The following is a 24,881-nucleotide window of genomic DNA, read 5'->3' as shown; positions in this document are numbered from 1 at the left end:
GACCGGGTGAAGTTTTAACGTGACAAACAATTGCAAGCTTTTAAACAGACTCCACTGCCCGTTTTGGTAATGCTTCATTCATTCCTTTTACCTGTTTTAATTACTACCGGTATGCGTTCTTCCCTTTTTGATAAGTTTGATGTGTCTATGATGTTAAAATGACTACTCTATTCACTTAACAGGTCTTCAACCACAATAATGCCTCTTTCCCAAGCTGTGTGTGTGTGTCTGCTGCTATTGGCTGAGCTCCCGGCCTCCCTGCATAGGTGCGTCTTTGATGAGGTCCAGGCTCGGGTCCGAGTTGTCCGAGCCGTACAGAGGTCCCCAATCGGCCCGCCTGGCCACACCAGAACCCTGCAGACTCCAACAGGACAGGTAGTCTCCCCTTCTTTTACTTCACCGCAGCCAATCAGGATCAAGAGCTGGCTTTCCAGGGAGAGCGAGCACCTATCGGAGCCTGACAAAGGACAAATGATGGCGACAGTGAAGGAGGCAGTGAGGATGGTGTCGTCTTTGTTGTCAGGTGCTAATCTTCTGAGCACACGCGCACACACAAATAGAAAGACTAACATTTTCTTTATAGTGCAGAGAGCATCCAGTCCACTGCTGCTTAGGAGGGACATCAACAAATACTGCAAGTTTCTGTGGAAGAATTCAAGCACTATTAACTACAACAGGTGAGAAATGCATAGTTGTAGATGACCCCTATGTATCCCAATTGACCTCTCATGCAAATGGATTGAAGCGCAATTATGGTATAGCTTCACCTAGTGGAGGTTAAAATGTCACAACTGCACTGGAGTTGTACTAAAATCCAAGTTACAAGCACAACAACAATCAGCATATTGTTGCATTAGGTGTGGCAGGGCCAACAGCAACTACAGGACCGAGACGTGTCTGCATGTGACGGTGAGTGATGCATGAGAAAAAGCATTTTTGAAGTAGGTTCCGAGTGCTAGTGCATGTTTGACTTGCGTTTTTGCATTAGGTTCTTAAAACCAGCAGATCACCCCTGTCATAGCGGATTTATGATTATTTTTTGTTTTGCTGTAGGTCCTTTTAAAAATGCGTTTTGTTTCTGTCATACAGATGATCTTTCACGTGTCAGACACGTTGTTATATCTGATTTATGAAGCGCTTTTCAAGACACTCAATGACACTTGCACAAAGGGCCACATAAAAATACAAATGAAAACGGAGCAATCAAACATTAAGCATTAAAAGTATTAAACATTAAAAGCAATTCTGAAAAGGTGAGTTTTGAGCAGCCTTTTGAAGGAGGGAACATTGGTGCGTTCATGGAGTTGTTTTGGGAGTAAGTTGCAGACAGTGGGACAGCAGTGGAAAAGCCTCTCTCACTCCAGGTTGGGAGACTGGACCCGCAGGTGAGAGACGGTGGTTGCGAGAGTGGGTGCAAGGATGAAGCAGGTAAGGGGGGGGGGGGCAGATTATGGAGGGTTTAGAACAGGCATCACAAACTCGCGGCCCATGGGCCATTTTGCAAGGTCAAAGTTACGCCAATGATACTCGTAGAGTGCAAGCATAAGCCACCACTGAACTAAGAGTGAGCATTTCACATGGAGAAATGAACAGGGGGTCACAAGACAGAACACTACCTACAATTGTGGTGCTAACACACACACACACACACACACACACAAAAACACAGTAGAACATGTAACAAGCAAATACACATAGGGCAACTACTACCATGGAGAAAAATCAACTGCAGCAACTTTTTACACAATACATGCTGGGAGCCGACATCACTTCCAAATATGTCTCTTTCTGGCAAATACGTCACTACTACACCAAATATGTACTTTTGTTATGCTTCTACTTTATAGCCATGATCTACTTGAGAAACATGAGATGTGTTTTCGGAATGAGTTTAAAATAGTGCCACTGTTTGTCAGGCACCTAAACCAAAATCCTGTTTACACTTATGTTGCACGAAAACAGCCTCACCCATTCTGGTTAAAATATGCCACAAAAATTCCACCCATTTTCTATACTGCTTGTCCTTATTGGGTCACAGGTAAGATGGAGCCTATCCCAGCTCAATGCAGCAAAATATACATGATAAAATTATTTGTTTCACCCTATCGAGATATTATTGTTCTCATGAGCCATGTATCGCATATTGTATAGTATGGTGAGAAGGGCTTGGTATCTCAGCCCTACTCCCGATACTTGATGTGGCCCAGCCTCACCCAGACTCTTATGGAGGCCCCCAGGTAAATTGAGTTTGAGACCCCTGGTTTAGAAGGTTATGAAGCGGATTTTGAAGTGGATGCACTGAGGAGTGCTTAGCCAATGGAGGTTCTGAAGGACAAGGATGATGTGGCAATAAGAATAAGTGCTAGTGTGAGTTGTTTTGTATACATTGGAGAGGTGAGGGTGCAGTGGATTTGATAGTTTATGGACTTAGTGGCAGTGTAGAGCTGCATGGCAGTGGAAGTGAAGGCCATAATGACTGACAATGCTTCTGAGGGGGAGAAAGGAGAGGATAAACAGGAGTGGGCCAAGTACTGAAACCTGGGGAACGCCAGGGTGCTGAAAGACAGTGTTTTAGTTTTTATGGCAGACATTTCATGAAGACAGGAGGAGAGTGTGTGGTTAGAGGTGACACGTTCAGATGGGTTTTCAGACAGTGGGGGAAGAGAGATTGTGGAAGGTTGTGGATTGTGAGGCCAGTAGTGCAAACCAGATCCAGGATGTAACCACAGTTGTGGGTGGGGAAGTTGACATGTTGGGCGTTGCTAAAACTGTATTAAATCCCGAAAATATGTTGTTGCTTTGCAGTCTTTGTTGTCAATGTGGAAGTCAACTGGGATAGGCTCTAGCATACCCGCGACCCTAATGAGGATAAGCGGCATAGAAAATAGTTGGATGGATGGATGGATGGATGGATGGATGGATGGATAGTCCAGGGGTTCGTGCCATGTCTCAGTTAGACAGAGTAAATTTATTTATTTTATTTTTATTAAAAAAAAAAAGTAAAACATTTTTTTTAAAAAGTAAAAAAAAAAAAGACAAAATTTAAATTCTTGCCAGTGATAAATTCATTCACAATGAGATTGTTGTTGTTGAAGGAGCAGGTGTTGCGAAGAGATAGCTATCAGTGACACTGCTCTGTGATTGGCTGAGAACGGCGAGGTAGAAGGCGATTTTGCTCGTGTCACATGACGTTTGCTGTGATAGCGTAATGAGGAAGCTGGCGAGTGGTGTAACCAAAGGGACGGGATAGCTTTTAGGAATGAAAAGTTGGATTTAAATGTCTGGCCAGAGCCTCTGCGTGGAGGACGGACATTATAGATGCAAAGTACATTGGAAAAAAACAGTTGGGAAAATCATGTTTTCTGCCTTTGAAATCTGTCAATTTCCCAGATCCCAGATGAGCACCTGGCTGGGTGTGAAGTACTCCCGGCGGCTGATTCCACTCGCCGGATCGTTCTCCGACCACATGGTACTGGACTACCCGATGTGGACTTCCTGCTTTACGTCCACATCCAAGCCACTGACAAGTGCAGAGCGGAGGTAATGATGCGCATATCCTGTGTAAACACCAAGTTCAGTTGAAAATAAAATGTTTTGTTGTATGCACCAGCCTAGCCTGTTGGCCTACGCTGCCCACTGCCAGATGGACACTCGAGGGCGACCTTTGGCTGGTGTGGTGGTCATCTGCAGGGATAGACTGACAAAGCTGACTGTACCGGTGCAGAAAACTCAGAAAAGAGTTCTGTGTTCTCGTTTTTTTAGTGACATGTAACATTTTGCTCTAGACTGTTCTCCATGAGCTGTTCCATGTCCTCGGCTTCTCCAAGGATCTCTTCCACACATGGACAGACTGTTCCTTCCAGCAAGGTTCTCTCATTGTGAACACAGTACATACACTAGTGTATGCCAGTATGTGCTAGTGCATGTTTGCCGCTTGCTTGTGTGTGTGTGTTCCAGTGGGTGCTGGCTGTTCTCCTCGGAGCAAAGTGACTTACAGTGATGGATCGGGCCAGATGAGGATCTACACCCCTTCTGTTATCTTAGCCCTGCAGAAGCACCTGGCAGCTGTTGATCCCGAGCTGGGGGGTCCGCTTGAGAACTTAGTGAGGAACCTTAGGGACACCTCCAGCATCATTTATCAACTACCTGACTCATTTGCCGCCACCCCTCCCGTTTTTTTTTTTTTTTAATAGGATGTACCTCGAGGCGCCGTATCCTCTCACTGGGAGGCCCGGGTTCTGCAGGGGTCCATCATGTTGGCGGTGCTGGACCATTCCAGTCCAGTGCACATCGACCCTGTCACCTTGGCTGCTTTTCAGGACACCGGCTGGTACACAGTCAACATGAGCAAGGCCCAGAGTCTGGTTTGGGGAAAGGGTAAGACAATTGTGGATTATGTAGAGCGGAGGTGTCCAAACTTTTTCCGGGGGGGACACTTTGATACATTTTCTACATTATAGATGCTAAAGCCAATCCAGTGTAGGTCAAGCTATGCTAAGTTACGGTAATAATGATGGTATTGAAATGATTTGATTTTCAGAACATGCCGAGTTCCAATAGAAAAAATAAGGTCCGAGCCAAAAATGGCCCCTGGGCCTCACCTAGGACATCCCTGACATAAAGAATTTTGTACTCGCTTTAACATAAACAGCAGAGCACCCCTTTCTTATAGAGCAGGGGTGTACAGACCTTTTCCATGGAGGGCCGTAGACACAAAAACATGAATGTGGGCTACCACTTTTATATTTAACTTTTTGTCTATTAAACATACAAACATCCAGTCGAAGTAGTTCCAGACATACTGACAATATTATAACTATATAAATAAATAAATACAATAAACCATTGCTCTGTCTTATTGGTGTTAGTCGGATAGCTTATTGTCTGATAACATTTACATTTAATTAACACTTCAAGTTTTTCTTTTATTTTTTTAGTGTGGTTCTAATATCTAATTCTTTGTCATGTTCTAATTAGGCGCCATGTTTAATTTTAGTTAAAAAAAAAAAAGATGTGCGGCTTTGGACACTACTGATATAGAGGATCTTTCACCACAGTGGTCCTGTCATATAGAGAATCTTTGACTAGTCTGAGGAGTTGTTAGAGGGCTGAACTAAATTCTTATTTGTCTTTTAGGTGAAGGTGCCATGTTTGGTTCCATGTCAACCTGTCAAGACAACAGTTCATCCTTCTTCTGCACTGGCAGGTAGACCTGTGGTGTAGATATTTGACCTATTATTAACATAATTTTAATGATGTTTGTACTCCCCTCACACTCTAGTGGACTTGGCTGCCATTATTTACATCTGCACAAAGGGGAGTGCCAGAATGATCCTCTCATGGACGGATGTCGCATCTACAAAGCTCTCAGCAATGGAGTATGTTTTTTTTTTTTTAAATCTGATTTCAGGCTTTTTAAAATATGTATTTATTCTTCTAGCTCCCTTGTGTTTCAGAGTGAATGCTGGATCAAAGAAAACCAGAGGAAGTCACCAGAAGAGATCTTTGGCTTGGATAGTCGCTGTTTCTTCTCCAGCCTGACCTCACTTGTATGTACAAAGGATGCCAAGAGGAAACGTTTGTGTACCATTCCCAGCTAATCCAATTCTACATACCCTTTCGTAGAACCAGAGACAGCTCCTTGTGACGGGACGCTGTTACAGACACCGGTGCACCGGTCCAAACAGCTACCAGATCCAGGTTGTGGATGCGGATTGGCTAGACTGTCCAGCAGGTAGCAGCATTCAGGTAAACAAACACAGACAAGTCATCCCGGTCTCTTTAAAGGCAATAATGTTATTTTCTGTGCTTAGATAAGAGGCTATCAGGGTTCAGTTTTCTGCCCTGATGAGAGGTTGTGTCTGTATTCAGATGCTACTCCACCCTCTCAGGCTGAGAACGTTACAGGTTTCATCTCAAGGCAAGTGTAGCGTTTCCTACATGCAAAGCCACAAAGCCCTAGTAATTCTGATTGTTTTTGCTTTTCAGGGGTCAAAACAACGATCTGAATGGTTTTTCGGTCCTGCATTTCGCCTGCTCAGCCCACGGCCCCGTTGCAGTGACAACGCTCTGCTGCCTCTCAGCTGCAGTGTGTCTAATGGTAGTCCTCAGGGTGGCATACAGGAGATGTTCCCCCCACTGTGGGGTCAGGATCCATGCAGCCTCAGGTGACGTTTAGTCACAGAGCCACCACTCTTTGCTGTTTGGAGCAAATTATAAAGAAATACAGGATGATTATCATTACATCTGCCAACAGTGCGGGCAGTGTGAAACAGGGCGGGTTACACAAAGAAGCATCCAGAATTTTTTAAACTGTTACTTTTAGTTATCATTACAAAATAGGCATAATTTTTTTCTAGACATTTAGTGAACAATAAATGTAATATTTTTACAATTTCAAATGAAATAGAATACAAATTGTCATTCGGTTTGAATAAGATGACTCGCGTTCACGGCTGTCACGACTGTCTCGTGCACACTCCCATGACCATGCATGCACGAAAGCAGTCCCAGAGTGATTTTATGTTGTAATGTTTTGCTGATGTTGTACTTGTGTTCTGCCTTAGGTCGCAAAGGCTCCTGGGCATGTGTGTGTTGTGTGGTTATGTGGGGCTTAGCTTCCATGCTTGGAGCAGGAAGAGAGCGCCCTCTTTTGCATTATGTCACATAAATGCTTCAGCGAATAATAATACGGTATTTGGAGATTGCAGAGCCCTCATGTGGCTAACCTTTTACACTGCAACACCATTTTCACTTGTAATTCATTTTCTATTTACTTGGATTCATTTTAATAAAAATAATTAGAATAACTAATAATCATTGATTACACTAATTCACCGATGACAGTTAATCGATAATTATTTCATTAATAATAGATAACTAGTTGCATAGACGTTCGACTTACTCTGGCGCCCTCATGTGTCCAATCTTGTGCAGTCCAACACCAAGTCTTGAATTGTAAATTAGTGTTGTGCTTGTTGTATTCGGATGCTTTTAAAAGCATTCATAGCGAAACAAAACGTTAACTACTTTATAACTACGAATGTTACGTACCTTGTGCCTTTTAAGTATGTCATTTGTTTCCTAATAATGAAATACAAATGCATTTGCTCCTTATCTGGTTGTTTTTTTTAAATACACATGGTATGTAGTCTACAGTAATAGCATATTTCAATTTAATTAGCACTTCATTCAAATTGCAATTAATTCATTTAATTGTTCCCACCCGCATGTAGTCCAATTAAAATATTTATGATATGGTTTGTGTTTATCCAAGCCAGGGTTGCGTCATCGTGCATTCCAGACTGTGTTGCATATAATGTAGCCTGAGGGGACAAGGGCATCAAGCCCCGACAAGCCGAGTGAGGCAACACGTCATCCTCGGCCTCACCTTGTGCTCGGAACCAGGAAGCTCACTTCGCGGCACCCATTCGGAACAGGCTTGTCTGAAACGCCTGTGCTCAGTTTTTGGCTTTCAATTAAGTACCTCCACACTGTGGGTTTCTTTGCGTATGTGAACTTTGCGCATCAGCTTTTACGCACAGGAAACTAGACTGGACTGTGTATATACAGTCCGCTGTTGGCAACCTGCTGGAGTTAGCGAAAATGACGGAAATGAAAAAGTACGGTCAAGTGTGCGGATGACGCCTGCGGATGTCCGTTGTTGTCTGTCCAGGTGAGTGTGCAGTAAAGTGTTGCGTGTACGCAGACATGAGCGGCAAACCACGAAGGATCGACTTTGATCGGTGGCTTGTGGCGTGCTAAAGTATGCTGTAGATGTGTTCTAGCGTGGGCGTGGACGTCAGTGTACCTGAACGCCTCCGATTGGCTTATAAATCACTTTTATAACTTGACTTGCACTGCTGGTCTTTGTATTAGTGCATCACATGGAGCTACGTACGATTTTGTACGTTAGATTTTGTACGTTGCATATTCTCCAGACATTCAAAATTGCATGCATGGTTGGAAGTGACCACTATTAACCTGTCCCACAGTGTACCTTCTCAAGGGAAAAACCCACAGAAAGTAAACGCTGCTCTTTGGAGTGGGGTGAGCGCGTGACTTACAGTTCTCTGCCAAAACACTAGAGGCGGTGTTTTTTTTTTTTGAGAGTGAGCAAACATGAAAGGGGTACCAAAAAGCATGACATGGCATGCAAAATTGAAATATATTTACTAACCAATTTGCATATTAAAATAAAGTTTCACTTTAATATGCATCGCTATGTCATCTATATCACAATAAATGGGTGACGTATGGTGAGGTTCATGGCTGGTGAGCCTCTTGACTGCTTTGGAGTTTTTTTTTAAATGTTAACACAGGTTGCTCATTAAGGGAATAACAAAAAAGATGAATTCACTTTGCTTAAAAAAATATAGTCAAATTGTTTCCAGATACTTCTTTGTCCTGTATATTTATTTGTTTATCATCTGAAAGCTTTTGTATTCTTACCTTTTTATCTCTATGGCCACGGCCACCCATGGTCACTCTCTGGCCACCCCAGTGGCCATCTAGACATTTCAGGTATCAACTTATTTCCACCCCTATATGAGTAATGACAAATTTCTGACTCTGCCACTGATGCACCCTATCCCTCTGATACTTTGTTGTAAAAGTCTGAACACCTCCTGGTGAGCGTGGGTATATAATCTTCCATCTTGGCATTCATTCAACAGACCATAAAAATATCTTGCATTTGACTTGTTTGTAAGTCTAGCTCTATCTGGCACTGCTGTGTGTGTGTTTCAAAAAAGTACAAAAAAAAAATGCTGACTTTTCCGCAATGGAAGGATGTCAGTGACAAGCAAAGATGCTAGATAATACGACTGTTCACTTAGCCACAACACTTGTAACAGAGTGTAGTACGCCCTGATGCTAAGCAAGAGAGTTGGTCACCACAGTGTACAATGTGTTCACGTGAGTGTAAAATAAAGTTATTGGCCTAAACTTATAGAGGATGAGATGCCTTCTTTAAGGAGACTTTGGGTGCGAGAGTAGAGTGGTGGAGCTCTAGCAGGACTTCCAGGTAGGTGAGCGAGCACTCTGCGAACCCGGTGTCTTCCACCACTGATAAAGGCTGGTCATCTCGTCCGATGAATTCAGTTATTTTTCGGGTTATTAGTTTAGCCTTCTGACTGTCACGCACATACGGGTGAGCGTTGTCCATATGGCTGCGTTAGCTGCCGCTTGACTATGAGCCACGAAAACTCACCATATTCCAAGTGGTTGTTTTTCAAATGCTGTATTATATTAACGTTTTTTAAGGTGCTATCCCCCGCAAGATCGTTTTGAGGCAGAGAAGATCCACACGGCAGACATGATTCCTTTTGCTTTGGTACGCCTGTGCACTGTGAAGGAAAGTGGGAGGAGGATGCTGCCCAAGACGTTAGTTAGGGCAAGACACTACACTGCACGAAGGGATCGCTGCGGTCGGCAATAGTGCTAGCCACAGGTGACCGGCTTTTGCGATTGGCGTTGAAAGGCATTTATCAGCATATGCCTATCGCGTGATTTTTCACAGAAATCAGCCGATACTGATCAGTGGCCGATCCATCGTACTGCAAAAATATGATGTAGATGTAGATGCCAATACAAACCTGAGCAGCTGTATGAAAGAAACCTTTTCCTTCTTTATTTGACTTGTTGCCTTCCTTACAGTGTTAACAAAACTTCACAAGCAACGTACTGTACAAAATAGTAATAAATAACATTTTAACTGAACTTGGATGCATGCATTTGTGGTGTAAAACATCAAAGCGTTTACATTTTTTATTTTTTAGAAAATGTTTTACCCCAAAACACTAACAATGTGCACATAAGATTGCATGCACAGGCAATAGACAATACACAGATGGTCAGGAAAACGATCAGCATAGATTTACTCTATTGACCTGCAAGTGTGGGTAGGACCACACATGGCGCCATTAATTACCATTCCAGTAAGCTGATTAAAACAATCCTGGTCATTTTTTCATGACCACAAGGCACAACAGAAATTAGATTTTAATGTACTTGCATTATATGGATAATTAACTGAGTATTTACACAATGCGATGTTTATTTCAGTAATGGCATTGTTAATACACTGCCCTCCAAAAGTTTGGGAACACCTGCAGGTTACTTTTGGAGGGGATTGTTCATTAAGTCATCATCATTACTGACATATCATTAAATCCACTAACAGTTGAATTGTACTAGCGGTACTCCACCTCATCTTGAAGGGGCGGGGGCGTGCGTGAGGTGGAAGGCGCTTGTTGCTGCCTTCCTTCGATATAGAGGGAAAGCCAGGGTTTTTATTTTTGGACAGGGGCAACATCTGTAAGTTCCAAGATGGAGGATTACAGTATATAGCCAAGCTCAACAGGAGGTGATCAGGCTTTTACCACAAAGTACCAGAGCTTTTCTTGTAGAAGCATAGGTCGCACGTCCTTCAAATACAAACAAAATGTGTTTTTCAGTTAATACAAATAAATAAATGGGCGTAAGTATTTCAAAACAATGTTTTTAAAGTTTGTCGTGGTTGGGTACTAGCGTTTGAACGTACTACAGCTCGTGTCTTCCTGCTCAGCTTTGACTGTCCTTATGTCCTTGCTTACTACGGGCAGCCATTTTTTTCGGGCAGAGCGACAAATCTCCTTTCAGTTTAACTCGTAATTGTGAAGAACATTTTTTTTGTACAGTCTGTTCCCTTGAAACCCCTACTAGTCGCATATGCCAGACGGTGGTGGCGTTCTTATATTCTTTGGGTGAAAAGAGTGTAATTTGGAGCCAAGGAGAGATAGTACCTTTTTAACATAAAAAAAAAAAATCAGTCAGTGCCTCACTAGCCATTAACCTCACCGCAACATCCAGATAGTTGTGGTAGGACATCTGGCAATCCTTGTAATGGGGTGGGGACGCATTATATAAGCGCTCATATTTCTGAATTTCTTTGCTAAGACGCTCCACAATTTGCTTCAGTGTTTCTCTTGTTTTTGCGGATTAAAAAAAAAAGCATTAATGAGAGGCAAAAAAATGTAAATGATGTACTTAAAAAAAAAAAAAAAAAGCCGACCAATGACAGCTATGCGCTCTGTGTCGCTGTTGACGTGAGGTCAGAATGTTCCGAAAGGCTTACGCAGGCGCCGTGACGCTGGAGCATAGCAAAGCCTTAAACTTGGTTATCCTTTAGAGTAGTCAGTGTACAGCTTGAATAGCATTATCAATTTACTATCCACTGAACTCAACACAACCACTATTGTCTAAATAGCTGACAGCACAAAAGAGTCAAGCATGGTGGTGGTAGCGTCATTGTCTGGGGCACAGGGAGCGATGGCTCATTGAACCTCGGGCGCATGGCAGTTTTCCGACATGATAAGGAGCCCAAACGCACCTCCCAAGATGACAATTGCCTTGCTGAGGGGGGGTGAAGTGATGGTGTGGCCAAGTATGTCTCCTCCACACCAGAAAGCCAGTTGAGCGCTTGTGGGGCATCCTCAAGCGGAAGGAAGGAATGTGGAGACACTCAAGGCGTCTAACATTCACCATTCTTAATTTTTTCTTCATGAACCGCAGCTCCCCCAGTGCCAGCCTCACTCATGCAGCCAGCTTGTCAACACAGGTATCTTACTCATTTGTCTTGCCAGCTATTTAGACAGTTATGGCTGTTGCGTGGCGTCATTCTCAGTGGATAGTCAATCTGTGCTGCTAAACAAGCTGTACTCTGATTACTCTAAAGTATACCTATTTCACTCATATTGTTTCTTGACAACCTGTGATAAAATGCCGGTGTTTAGTGAGGTACTCTGCATGCACGAGTGTGCTCTGCAAGTGTGGATGCTACTGCACTTCATGAAAGCAGAAGTAACGCCTCCTGCGTTTCTGTAAGTTTGCAGGCCAAAAGAGAAGAAGTGGCTACAGCAATGTTTATGCTGTGTCTGTGTGTGTGTCTGTGTGTGTGTGTGTGTGTGTGGAAATGGACAGACTTTCTTTGTATTTGAAAGGATGCTGTGAAAGTACACAATGCCTTTTCCAGTAATTCAAACTATATTCAAATGTGAGACATAAGAGCTGCTGTGATGGTGGTTATTGCCTCAGCGCTGTTGCTGCTTCCTGCTGTTTCATTGAGCACTGTTGCAAGTGTTGAATGTTTTTAAATGGCGTTTTGTGTCTTGTGTCCTTAGTGCCAAGCACCAGAACACCATGCTGAAAACTCCAGAGCCGAGCCAGGAGGTGGAGCGGTGGCTTTTTACCCTCCGCCTTTCCCAGTACGCACCATGTTTCCAGCAAGGCGGCTACCAATCCCTGGAAGACTGCAAGGACCTCACAGATGAGCGTCTCATAGAGCTCAAGGTGCTCCCGACAGGACATCGCAGGCGTATACTTCGCGGTTTAGAGGCGCTCGGTGTTGGGAAGCCGCCGCTGTACCCTAGAAGCATCTTCCTAAAAGACAAAAAAAGAGGCGGTTCCTGCCAGCACTACCGTCCCAAAGAACATGAGGACTTGGAGGGGAGTCAGACGTTGCCTCCAAGAGCTGGCCTGGGAGCGGAGATGCCTCAGAGTTTGCCTCAACCAACCCGACGTAACCCTGACAACATCCTAACATCCATGCTGGAACATCAGTGCATCCGTGCCTCCACTTCCTCCTCCTCCATTAGCAGCACAGAGTCGTTCCCAATGTCTGAACTACCACCAGACTTGGAGATCTCTCCAGAAGACGTCCTTCCAACAACTCTGAGTGAGGGGTCCTCTCAGTGCCACATGGTGAACAACGCAATCTATGATTCGCAGCCATCTTCAGAGCTTTCCAAAGGTCCCAGACTGACTCGCTCTTACCGGCTGAGGCACCGACCTGTACCGCAAATCCCGCAACAAGACGGGTAAAGTTTGACAGTGAATCAATTGAATGGAGGCCTTCAATTGTGCATTTTTAAAAGTTTCAATTTTCAAAGGTTTTTTTTGTGTTTATGTGGCTGCTCTTCCTCTCTCAGGCACGTAGCAGCAGCACAAACAAGCGGGCCTGAACACCCAGCCGACTGCGGGGGGGGTCCCTGCGGTGCAAACGGCATACAGAAAGGTACACACCGTCTTTTGCAGCTGCATCCGCTTCATATGTGCCATGAATTTTTCATTCGGCGCCGGCACTTTTGTTTGCCTGCATGAAAGAATGGTGGGGAGGGGATGGCGCATCGACGGGACCGAGGGTGTCGTGGGAAACGGCGGCGCACATCTCGGGGAATATTGTCTCTCATATCTGCAACGAGTGAGACCTCCTGTCAGGCTGCTTTGAAGAGCGGTTTCTGTTATGCTGGATTGTCTTCTTGCTCTGTTAGAAAAAGGAGTACAGGTCAAGTTAAGATGTCGAGACGCAGATGCAGTACCACTCCAATTACATGTCATTATAACCCCGCCTCTCCCCACTCTTTTCTGTGCTCTACCGAGCAACTTTTGCTTACTGCTGCGGTCTGTTTTCCTCCCTGAATGAAACCAGACAGGCGCTAGAGAGAAGCGAGGAAGGAGGACATGGATGCAAAACAGGCTGAGACAAAGGTAAAGAGGGAGCTGACACGCTCACAGTGCTGGGAAGTCGGCAAGAAAGCAACAAGTTGAATGGATTCAGTCAGATGTTTCACATCGAGAGTCTCACACAGTGGATCGGGACATGCATTTTCATGGGTCGCACCGACACAAACTTCTCTTGGGGCATTTACCCGACCACCACCAAAATTGAACCCTGTATACTAGATGGCCGGCCAACGATAAACTACAAAAATTGTCAGTTTTCACTGTAAGGTGTGGTTGGAACACTGCGGCAAATTTTGCTGATTCGCCATAAAACACAAAGCGCTCCCCCAGAGTACCGTTGCCATCGAGAAGTTGTACTTGAATTAACTCCACCTAGGGAATTCAGTTGATTGCCACCAACATTTTAGCCTGCATACTCAAAAATACAAATACACTACGTATTTGTTATTTTTTTTCAATTTTGTTAATGCAGCGTTTGCGAAGGTCTGCACTCGACTAAGTAACATTCTAGTTATATAAACAATGCAATGCAAAACTATTGACATGCATTTCCCTCCTTTGCATGGGAGGTTAGTTGGAGGTGGTTAATTGATATGACGTTCTTTGGCATTCACCTCCTGCCAGGTTTGCTGTCCCGAGCGGTCAGCAAAGTTGTGATGCACAGCAGCAATGACAACAAAGTGACCTGCGAGTGCCTTACTTAAAATAGGAGAAAGATAGGAGGCTTCATTGGGAGGAAAATCAATTGGCTCACTAAGTCGGGTAGCTGGTAGCTGTCTCTCCTCCCAGAGTGCCTCTTAAGAGCCAATAAAGAGGTGGCGAGAGCAGCAAAGTGATCTTGTGAACACAAGAGGGAGTTAGTTTAGCAACTGTCATTGCTTTTTTTTTTTTTTTTTTTTTTTACGTGATTGTAAATGACATTTTTGGCATCCGCTATGGGTTGTGCTCTACAGTGAATGTTTTGGAAGACATGCTAGCATGCATGTAATACAGATAAGCTCATAGTTGATCATCATTAGTCAAATGATGTGTGACTTATGGCCAATTAGTTGCTACGTCCCGGTGATGGTTTGCTTGCTCTAATTTTACACACATGTGCTTGGAAGTCCCCAAAAGCTGTGTACGCAGTCTCACAGTGATTCGTCTAAACACGCTAAAGCAGGGGAGTCCAAAGTGTGGCCGGGGGGCCATTTGGAGCCCGCGGCTGTTTTTTTATTGGCCTGCAGCACCTTCTGAAAGTAGAAATTAACAAGAAAACGTCAAACATCAATAGCAAAAAAAATCTGCAGTAATTATACGAGAAGAAAAGTCAAAATAAAAAAAAAAACAACAACAGAATTTTAGTATATTGTGGAAAACAAACTAAATAAAAAATAAAGTTGTTTTTTGGAAATTAGGTTGTGGAAAAATTTCTAATATTGTAATTAATAAAGGCAAAAAAGGCATAATTATGAAAAAAAATACAAGAAGAAAGTTGAAATTGTAAAAAAACAGCTGTAATTTTACAAGAATAAAGTCAAAATATGAAAAGAAAAAAGTGGTATTCTAATGAGGAAAAAAGTCACAATTATACAAGAATAAAGTCATAAGATGAGGGAAAATAATGTGACTTTAGTAGCATAGAGTTGAAATATTAAAAGACATTTTTTTTTAAAGTCCAAACAAAAAGAACAGAATAAAGTTTTACATTTTTAAAAGTTGGGTGGGGGAAAGTTATAATCTAATGGGAATAAGTTTAGTTTGGTTTATTTCAAATGTAAATTTATTACATTTATTATGTTGAATAAAATCATAATATTAGGAAAAGAAGCACACTGATGACTCAAAGGCGACCACCAAAGGGCCACTGTACCGTGGCTCTTATGAAGTCCAGAGGATAACTCCAGCAGAAATAATGTGTAATATCCAGCAATTTCACAAGTGATCTTACGTAGAAGGGCAAAAGCTCGCTTGATCTCGATTTTCAGTGTGAGTACAGACCGTGAAAGCGGGGCCTCACGATCCTTCTGACTTTTTGCAACAAACAATGCAACAAAACGAACGTGCCAACCACCAAACCCAGTTTTCCCACCTGGGACAAAAATTACATATCGAGATGCAGAGCCACAGGCCCACACGTCATATCTGCTGATGTATCCAATACATCAATAAATACAAATACAGATACAGTAAAGCTTATAAAAGAAATCATAAAATGCCGTGTTCTCTTGGAGATGAATAAAGTATCTATCTATCTCTCACTGACTACCTGTAAATAAAAGGCCGGAAGTAGACCTTTTTCTTGTTTATGGCGGGTCGCAACCGACGTTTAGGTGCATACCGCCACCTACTGTACCGGAATGTGGACACATTGTGCACATTCGTAGTGACAACCCGGTAGTAACAAGCTTCCATCATAGAACATACACGAAGAAATGAAATTGATGCCGCTTTCAAGTTAAAGCCAATGGATTTGAGGATAACCAGCATAGAAGATGGATGGCAGTGGATTCGGCTGTCAAGACAAGGAAACATGGCTGCTTCGCGTATAGGACTAGTGCCATTTGAAGACCATTACCATGCTGCTACATGACGGCGGCGCTCACAAACACCACACCTTGTCTCCGTTCCTCATCAGCTTGCGAATTTTCCTCCATCTTTACTGCATTTCTCCCAAATGTGCTCCTTCGCCTCACTTTCGCCAAGCTTCAGTCTACCTTCTCCACCTCCCCACGCTGAAAGACAGAATTACAACGAAGGAATTAGGACGCTGTTTAATTCTTACACTTAAGAGAGGTAGGCTATTGTTATCTACTGTATGTTACATGCACTATTCGGCACTGTTTTTAATTAGCTGTGTACTGTTCTGCACTGTTAATTAGCAGCGTTGCACCACTGTCTGGCACGCAGTGTGACATGCACACCTGCGGCTTACTGTATATAAGAACAAACCTGTTTTTTCCTTAAATTTATTTGGTTCGACTTATACACTGGAATTTATGGTATATCACAAAGCTGAATGCAGTTAAAAAATGTTAGAATAACTTCTTAGTGTATCTTTACAAAATACACTCCTGATAAAAATCTTAAGACCAGTTGAAAAATTGCTAGAATTTGCATTTTGGATCTTAATGAGGTTTTAAGTAGAGCTACAATATGCAAAAGCTAGAAGGGAGAGTGAGACAAAAAGCATTTTGAAAAAGTCATTTTTTGAAAACAACAATTAAAATGAAATAGGCTGTTTATCAGCTGATCAAAAGTTTATGACCACAGGCTATAAAAGCCAAAATCTGCTCAAAATGTTCATTTTCTGTCAGGCATTGACGCTGTCATGCCCTCCTGATGGCTAAAGCTAAGAAGCTTTCTCTTTTTCAACGTGGTCGGATTGTCGAGCTGCATAAGCAAGGCCTCTCGCAGCGTGCCATTGCTGCTGAGGTTGGGTGCAGTAAATCAGTCATTCTACATTTTTTGAAAGATTCTGAGCATTATGGAACAAAAAAGTCAAGTGGTAGACCCAAAAAAATCACACCTGCGCTGAGCCGGAGGATCCGATTGGCTGTCCATCAAGACACAGGGCGGTCTTCCACCCACATTAAGACCCTTACTGGTGCCGACTGCAGCGCAATAACCATCAGACGGCATCTGCGGGAAAAAGGTTTAAAAAAAACTAATTCAAAGACCTCGTCTGCTTCAACGCAACAAAACTGCCCGTTTAGACTTTGCCAGGAAGCATCAAACATGGGACATTGAAAGGTGGAAAAATGTTTTATTCTCTGATGAGAAAAAATGTAACCTTGACGGTCCAGATGGCTTCCAACGTTACTGGCATGACAAGGAGATCCCACCTGAGATGTTTTCTACCCGGCACAGTGGAGGGGGGTCCATCATGATCTGGGGTGCTTTTTCATTCAGTGGAACACTGGAACTTCAGGTGGTGCAGGGTTGTCAAACGGCGGTGCTTAGCTGCAGATGTTGCAGCGGGCATGTTCCCTCGTTTAAATCCCATAGAGAACATTTGGGGATGGATGGCAAGGGAAGTTTATAAAAATGGCCATCAGTTCCAGACAGTTGATGCCCTTCATGAAGCCATCTTCACCACTTGGAGCAATGTTCCCACTAGCCTCCTGGAAACACTCACATCAAGCATGCCCAAACCAATTTTTGAAGTGATTAACAAGAACGGTGGAGCTACTCATTACTGAGTCCTACTGAGAACATTTTTTGTTCTGGTTTGAAGAGTTTTTTGTTATTTTTTGAGCAATGGTCTTCATGAAAGCAGCCTATTTCATTTTAATTGTTGTTTTCAATAAATGACTTTTTCAAAATGCTTTTTGTCTCACTCCCCCTTCTTGTTTTTGCATATTGTAGCTCTACTTAAAGCCTCATTAAGATCCAAATGTGCAAAATGCAAATTCTAACAATTTTTCAACTGGTCTTAAATTTTGATCAGGAGTGTATCAAAGTGGCCCTTGCATTTTTTCATTTTTCAGTATGTGGCCCTCACTGGAAAAAGTTTGGGTGCCCTAGAGTAACATTGGGGGGTTTGTACAGCACAAGGATCTGTGTGAGAAATTTCAAGCCTTGTGGGGTCAGGCTTTGTGGTATAACAGTGCATTTGTCAGAAAAAAATAATAGCACAGGCAACACAGTAGAGGTGCGTGTTTTGACAAATTTTCACGCTTTTGTGTGTAGCAGTTCAAGAGTAGAAGGGTTTTCTAACAGGATTACATAAAGTCGTGAAAAAATTAGTATTTTATTGTGTTCTCTGTAAAGCCTGTACAATTCTCAGGAGAAGCTGGTGTCATCTTTCACGGTGACAAGCTTTGGCCCACGCATGGCGGCCTCCGGGTCTCCAGACTAATAATGTTTGGCTGCAGTCTCTTCTTCTTCTTTGCTTCCTCCAAACATCGACCACAGCCTCAGCAGCCTAAATGGATCAATGCTTGCCAAATGTATTTAGATCAGAGATTTGGTGTCATCACAGCCACTCGTCTTTCATTCAGCGCCATGACAAAAGCTCTCTGCGTCCCTTTTAGCTCCGCTTCAGAGAACCGTGACGCCCATCGCTCCCTACGGAGAGACGTTCCTCTACATCAACGATCAAAACATTCTGGTAAGATGCCGTCCACGCCCGCTGAGAGGAACATACTTTTTTTTTTGTTTCATAAAGATCTTTAACACGGGCTCCGGTGCGCCTGTCGCATAACAGAGTGGCGCTTGCTTCTCCGTGGCCCGAGAGGTTAATAGAAATGTCAGACTGCCCCTAAAGTTAAGGCCGCTTAATGCTACAACACGATAACAGCTGCCAGAGCGGAACGATAGATGCTCATCTCCTCGCTCTGTGGCTCTTACAGGAGCAAGTGTTACAGAAGGACCAAGAGAAGCAAAAGAAACACAGGTATGATGATAAAAGATGACTCTTAACACTCGTGACACTCATTTAGATGACTAAATAAGTGTCGATGTTGACAGGAAACGATGTTTTTGTGCTAAATTAGTCTCAAAAGTAGTAGATGAGATGGCAATGTGGTTCGCTGAAGCAGAAATGTAAGGTAAGAGAGAGACAGTAGGAGCAGGAGACATCGATTGAAGTATGGAGACATCTCCTGCTCATATTTGTTGTTATTTTTTGCGTATCGTGATCGTAATACCACGTTATACCATACATTTTTTTTTGTGTAATCTTATTTTATATTAAACATTTTGTTAAACATTTTTATTGATCTAAACTTCCTTTTATTGATCTATTTTTTTTGTATTTTTTATTTCTTCTATTTATTTCTATCGCCATATAAGTATTTCTACTTTAATGATTTTTATTATTTTGTATTAATGCATTTATCTCAATCACCCCCTGACATCCTTATATTTATTTATTTATTATTGTGAAAAAAAAAATGTATTTATTGATTTCAATCACCCCCTAAACCATGAAGGGCTTTGACCCAAAATTAAATGAATATAATCATGATCATTTTTTATTTGATTTATTGAATAAATATCACAAATGTGTTAATTCATTAAAAGCACATATAAATGTAATTAAATAATAAAATTGATCTACCATATATAAATTGAGTGTTAAACAGATATATATAATAATTCATGGACAACTTAATACATTAGTTCACATATGAATGAATGATGTCATCTTTTAATCACCAATTCATTTGTCTTCATACAGGTCCAAGGACAAAGACTCCCCTCCTGTCCAGGCTGTTTCGGACCCTTACAAAGACGAATACTCCACTGTGGAAGAATGTTCCAGCCTTTTGCAGAGTTTGGACCACAGTGCTGCAGACTACCTCTCTGTTGGTGTGGAGTCTGCGGCCTCTGCTCCCGTCTGTCATGGCACTTCTGCGGTCATGGTGGACTGCAACCTCTTCTCCCAATCTGTAGAGGCTGTGGACATGGAGCCACTTCCTGATATTTCACCCTATGCGTGCTTTTATGGCGCTCCGAAGCCTCCGGTGCTTAAAGTGGGCTGGCTGGACAAGCTTTCACCGCAAGGGTAGGTGCAGAAAACATTGGCTGATGGGTATGTTGTCCCTTCTTTGTCTTTTTCTAGTTTCCGGCTAATTGTTTTGCAGGAAGTGCGTCTTTCAAAGGCGCTGGGTGAGGTTCGACGGCGAGAGCCTGGCCTACTACAACAGTGACAAGGTAACCGACACACACCGAAGCTCAAAGGAAATCAATACGCAGCCTCATCATCGTTGTTAGCTTCGCGAGCTAGTGAAAGGGGGCAAGGACACAGTGACTTTTAGGCGTACAGTACAACACATCAATGCTGGCACCTTACCAACACAGAGAAACGAGGGAAGGATGGAGAGAGGGAGGAGGCACGCTTGGCAATCTGCTTCTATTTAGCTGAAATCTACTTTGAAATGAAAGAGCGTTACGATGAAAAAAACCAAGCGTTTAATCCCCTCAAATGTCTTGAAGGCACAAGCAGGCCAGTTTTTGCCGCAGCACAACATCACAATCAATGACGTGCGACCTGTCTGATGGCGCCTCGTTAATCACTTGCTAATTACACTCCTCTGTGCCCGCTCACGCACAACCACTCTCACTTTTTTCCCCCTCCGCTCTGCTTTATTTATCAGGACATGCTTTGCTACCAGCAAGGCGGGAATCATTGGGAAGCGAGTCAGCATATTATAGTACATTACGAGGTCTTTTTTTTTTTTCCCCCTCAGAGGGAGAAAAGTTATCCTTTGTTTGGGGTACAAAAGTGCTGTTTTTGTTGTACACACAAAATACTCTTAAGTACAACTGGGGTGTTTAAAATGTGACAGGATTTCTCGTTCAGAAAAAAAACTGTCTCACGATAGTAAATAAATAAATTAATCACACGATACATGAAAACGCGTCTCTCACCTTCAAACAGGCAGGAAGCGAGGTGAGCCCATCTACACGCACGAGCCAGTGTGCCGATTTTGTCTGAAAGGGGTAGCAACAAAAAAATGCAACACAACAAACGTGCCAACCACCAAACCCAGTTTTCCCATCTGGGACAAAAACGACATATTGAGATGCAGCGCCTTCGTCCCGACGGGTAGCACTCACCGAGACGTTTGATTGGCAAAGGAATTACAAACAGAACAGCGCAAAAGAAATGCTGCAGTTGAAAGGTCGGCACTTCAAGAAATGCTGTGACAGACAGTACAAATTTGCCTGTGAGAAAATAAATGTCACAAAGGGCAATTCCACAACTTTACAGAGTGAAAGATGACATATTAAAGGAAATATTTCATGATTATGATATATTATTATCATTATATGTTATCAAATAACATTTCAAAACGCACCTACATTGTTTTGACACTCTGTTAAATAAAAAAGTTAGTTTGTCCAGCCATATTTTTTCATTGAACTTTTTCTTAAAATGAATGTTAAAATCTTGTTTTGTCTCGTTCCCGTGGACCCAATCCCATGTATCGTCTCGTCTCGTCAGCTGGGTGTCTCGTGACAACTCCACTATCTAAATGTACAAGTGCATTTTTAAACTTCGTAACGATTTGGAGTGCATGAGAAAGTGGAAAGGAAAACATAGCCCTATTTGACCATATGAACACAACAGTAACAGAACCAGTGTTGTAATAGCGGTAAGGAGCAAACTGCTCAGCCAGCATTCATACAGTCTCTGATGAGTTCATTGTAAAGAAGAGTATGGCAAGTGGAACATGCATGACTTCCATGCCAACTGCTGCTTTTGTAGACCACACAGTTGGCGAGGAGAGGAGACTTGATGGTTCACTGTTATCTCTCTAATAGTAGCTCAAGGGACGGAAATAGGCACTCACATGGTCAATGTACTTTTAGAGATAGTTACTGTGGTGCTACTCTTAAAGTTACTGCATTTTACCCTTGGAACTTCCTAAATGAACTTACTAAATGACAAAAATGGACTTCTATTTCTGAAAATAAAGGCAGCAAGGCTTTAGTATGGCTGACTGAGGATGGACGTGTCATGGTGTGCTCGTTCTGCAATGAAAAGCATTCCCATGCTAGTCCTCGCTCCCAAACTTTTAACACCCCAAAAACTCTCTTTTGTAGTTGGAAATCCAGCAGGGATCCGTCAGCCCCAGACAGAACTAATCGCACTTAATCACAACAGTCGCGGCTTGAAAAGGTCTCTGGTGATGTCATCTACGAGGGTAGCCCAGGTGGCGTGGGAGAAAGGAAAGATTATCGGTCTCACTTGTTCCTGCGGCGTAGTGGGGTGGGGACCCGTCCATCTGTCATCAATCAGCACCATTTTGCACGAAGACCAGGGATGTGGGGGGGAGCTTGGCTGTGGGGGAATGTCTTGAGAGAACGCTCTGGGCCTTTAGAGGGAGTCCTCGGGGTCGTGATGTGCGATGTCATTGTGGGGAATGAGGGGATGAAGTGCGGATGAGGATGGACAGGGAAGCTGATGCTCCACGATTGAGGATTAGCCTTGCAAAGCTCCACTGCAGCCGGGCACATTAGGTACTCTTGCACAAACCCAAAATGAAGCCTTGACAAGCCATGATAAGCATGACACGTAGACGACCGCTATGTGTCCCACTGCTCGTCTTCTGCAAAAATCAAATCAAATCAAATCAAGCTTTATGCATTAATTGCTTTTCGCACATTTCAAATGCAACACAAAGTGCTTTGCAAAGTTCAAAACCATACACTCCACACCCCATCACCATACACACACGCACACACACACACACACAACTGAACACAGTTCACTAAAATGAAATATGTACAATACAGTAATCTGTTGTTTATCACGATTAATTGGTTCTAGACCTGACTGTGATAAGTGAATTTTCACGAAGTAGGATTCCTTATTTATAAATTGAATATTTTTGTAGTTAGAGCATAAAAAACCTGTTTTTCTGACTTGTAAATATTGTTTTTAACATTATTATAGCCGCCTAGACATGAAATAACACCATATAGTCACCTTTTTAGTCACTCCTGTGACCCAATATACAGTAGTAGACATAATAACAGAAAATAAGACATATTAGACATAAGACATAACATCAACTCACATGGTAGGATTGGGAGAAGTCCTTGTTGTTGTTTTTTATGGACAGCGTACTTCCTGCGGTGCCTATTGTCTCATCAATGTAACATTACTGACACCTAGTGACCAATGTCACATCTTGAATGCGTCTTCTGGATGCCTTATATTTATATTTTAGTTTATTTAGCCATTTTTATTTATTTTTAATTTAGGCCACAAATATGTAAAATTAGCTTATGCATATTTTTTGACTAATTATATGCCCCAGTCAACCACGAAACAGTGACATTTATTAAATTAACTTATTTTGAAAAACCATGATAGAGTGGGGCTGTGAATTTCGTGTCGCGGAGTGGCCAAGGACGACTGTAGAACCCCGCATATTTGTGGGGTCGTGAATGCTGAATTGCAAATGTGTGGGGATCCACCATAACATGATGTAACAAAACAATAATTCTTCATCACCAAAGCCCCAATACTGTATGTACTACTGCACGGACTCAAACACATTATAGAAGACGCTGAATATAAGATGACCCCTTTTTTCAAAAAATGAAAATATTTATATTTGAAAAAAACATTTAAATCAACATTGTATATATTTCTTAGCTGCTTGACCGCAACATTTGAATTTGTACAATGATTTCATATGTATATGTTGCTAATATAATTTTATTTTTGATTTAAATATATCATATTTAAATAAAATATTTTTCTTCAGAAACTGAAACAGAAAAAGTGATCCCTTGTTTTAATATGCAAATTGCTTAGCAAATAACAACTTTTGCTTTTGCTTGCTATGTCACACTTTTGGTACTCCTTTCAGGAGAATCACCCACATAAAAAACAGGTAACAGGTAAACACATGTGATATACACGTATATGCATTGTTGGTTAATTGGCGTGGAAATATAGGCTGCACGCCTTGGTACGGATTACTGAACCATCAAAAAAAAAAAACCACGCTGTGTGAGCTTTTCACAGCCACCAGTTGGTGTCCTCATGCCTCCATTGCAAACGTACTAAAACACCACAACCTTCTGGGGTTGGGGGTCTTTTTTTTTCTTCCTGTTTCTCTTTCTCCACATGGTGCCTCCATTGTTGTGTGCTTTAGCTCCAGTGGTCCTGACTTAATTGCTGTGTGAATTTTACAGTGCTTGTTTTAACTTTCTTAGGTAGAAAATAAAGATAGAAATGTGTCAAGACCATGACAAAAAAAGAAGAGTAGAAGGAGGAAGGTGAGTCAGGTGTGCGTGTGTGTTATCTTAGATGGTTAGTTGTCATTTGCTTCTTTTGTCCTGCCGTCTTTTGCGTGACCTCCTCTTTTCATCACAGTTTTCCCCGAGTATTTATAGATACACAAGTCGCAATTAAACAACTCCTGCCTGACTCCCAAACTGGAAAGGAGACAATTAATTAGTGTTAAAGCGTACTGGTGCTGCTGTAATTATCAGCCACAGAACTAATTTCTACACTCCTTTCCTCATCAAGTCTACATCTACCGTACTGCACACATGCACAAAGCATGCACCCCTACTGTGTTGCCTGTGATGTTCGTTTTAATTTTTTTGGTTCAATCCACCAGAAGTAAGACTCCATAAGTTGACTTAGTTGACTGGAAATTCTCACACAGCTCTACAAACCACCCACTGTAACTTTCGGCGTTTTGCTGAATCACCGTGAAATTTGGTACACGCCTTTTACCAAACCGACCAGCACATGCATGTACAATTTTAGCAAGTTTGGTTGGGGAAAAACGTGGCTTCCATCAACCAAAACATCTTAACTAATTTGTCTAATTTTTAAAAGATGTTGAGGATATCTGTATTAGATGCATGCTAACGTGTATTCCAAAGCGTTGCTGTGAAACTCCAGGGGAGGGACAAAATGA

The 24,881-nt window shown here is 42.4% G+C and overlaps 2 protein-coding genes across 7 annotated transcripts in view; both read left to right on the top strand.

Moving 5' to 3' along the window:
• Positions 1-34: 34 nt before the first annotated feature.
• On the top strand, positions 35-7,110 carry LOC129168480 (ciliated left-right organizer metallopeptidase). 3 transcript variants are annotated; one of them, XM_054753797.1, is made up of 14 exons: positions 35-523; positions 584-677; positions 858-909; positions 3,391-3,540; positions 3,611-3,718; positions 3,786-3,867; positions 3,958-4,103; positions 4,194-4,377; positions 5,137-5,206; positions 5,282-5,378; positions 5,457-5,549; positions 5,626-5,748; positions 5,814-5,920; positions 5,989-7,110. In XM_054753797.1, the coding sequence occupies exons 1-14, from the start codon at positions 199-201 to the stop codon at positions 6,176-6,178; spliced, it is 1,821 nt and encodes a 606-aa protein (XP_054609772.1). In that variant the 5' UTR covers positions 35-198; the 3' UTR covers positions 6,179-7,110. The 3 variants fall into 3 exon arrangements, with proteins under 3 accessions (XP_054609772.1, XP_054609771.1, XP_054609773.1); XM_054753796.1 differs by having other exon boundaries at positions 35-677; XM_054753798.1 differs by lacking the exons at positions 35-523; positions 584-677; positions 858-909 and adding an exon at positions 1,318-1,428.
• A 273-nt stretch (positions 7,111-7,383) lies between these two features.
• Positions 7,384-24,881, top strand: part of arap2 (ArfGAP with RhoGAP domain, ankyrin repeat and PH domain 2) — a 110,736-nt gene continuing 93,238 nt past the window's right edge. For 2 of the 4 annotated variants that reach the window (XM_054752963.1, XM_054752959.1), the window contains exons 1-7: positions 7,384-7,675; positions 12,162-12,857; positions 12,969-13,054; positions 18,519-18,595; positions 18,837-18,880; positions 19,667-19,993; positions 20,073-20,142. In XM_054752963.1, coding sequence (XP_054608938.1) covers positions 7,641-7,675; positions 12,162-12,857; positions 12,969-13,054; positions 18,519-18,595; positions 18,837-18,880; positions 19,667-19,993; positions 20,073-20,142 — 1,335 coding nt within the window. In that variant the 5' untranslated portion in view covers positions 7,384-7,640. Of the gene's footprint in view, positions 7,676-11,558; positions 11,600-12,161; positions 12,858-12,968; positions 13,055-18,518; positions 18,596-18,836; positions 18,881-19,666; positions 19,994-20,072; positions 20,143-24,881 lie in introns of those variants that run through there. The other 2 variants (XM_054752962.1, XM_054752961.1) reach the window with 2 other exon arrangements.

The sequence above is a fragment of the Dunckerocampus dactyliophorus genome, chromosome 15 (assembly GCF_027744805.1).
Source record: "Dunckerocampus dactyliophorus isolate RoL2022-P2 chromosome 15, RoL_Ddac_1.1, whole genome shotgun sequence".
Classification (NCBI taxonomy): Eukaryota; Metazoa; Chordata; class Actinopteri; order Syngnathiformes; family Syngnathidae; genus Dunckerocampus; species Dunckerocampus dactyliophorus.
This window is presented reverse-complemented; position numbering and strand designations above follow the sequence as displayed.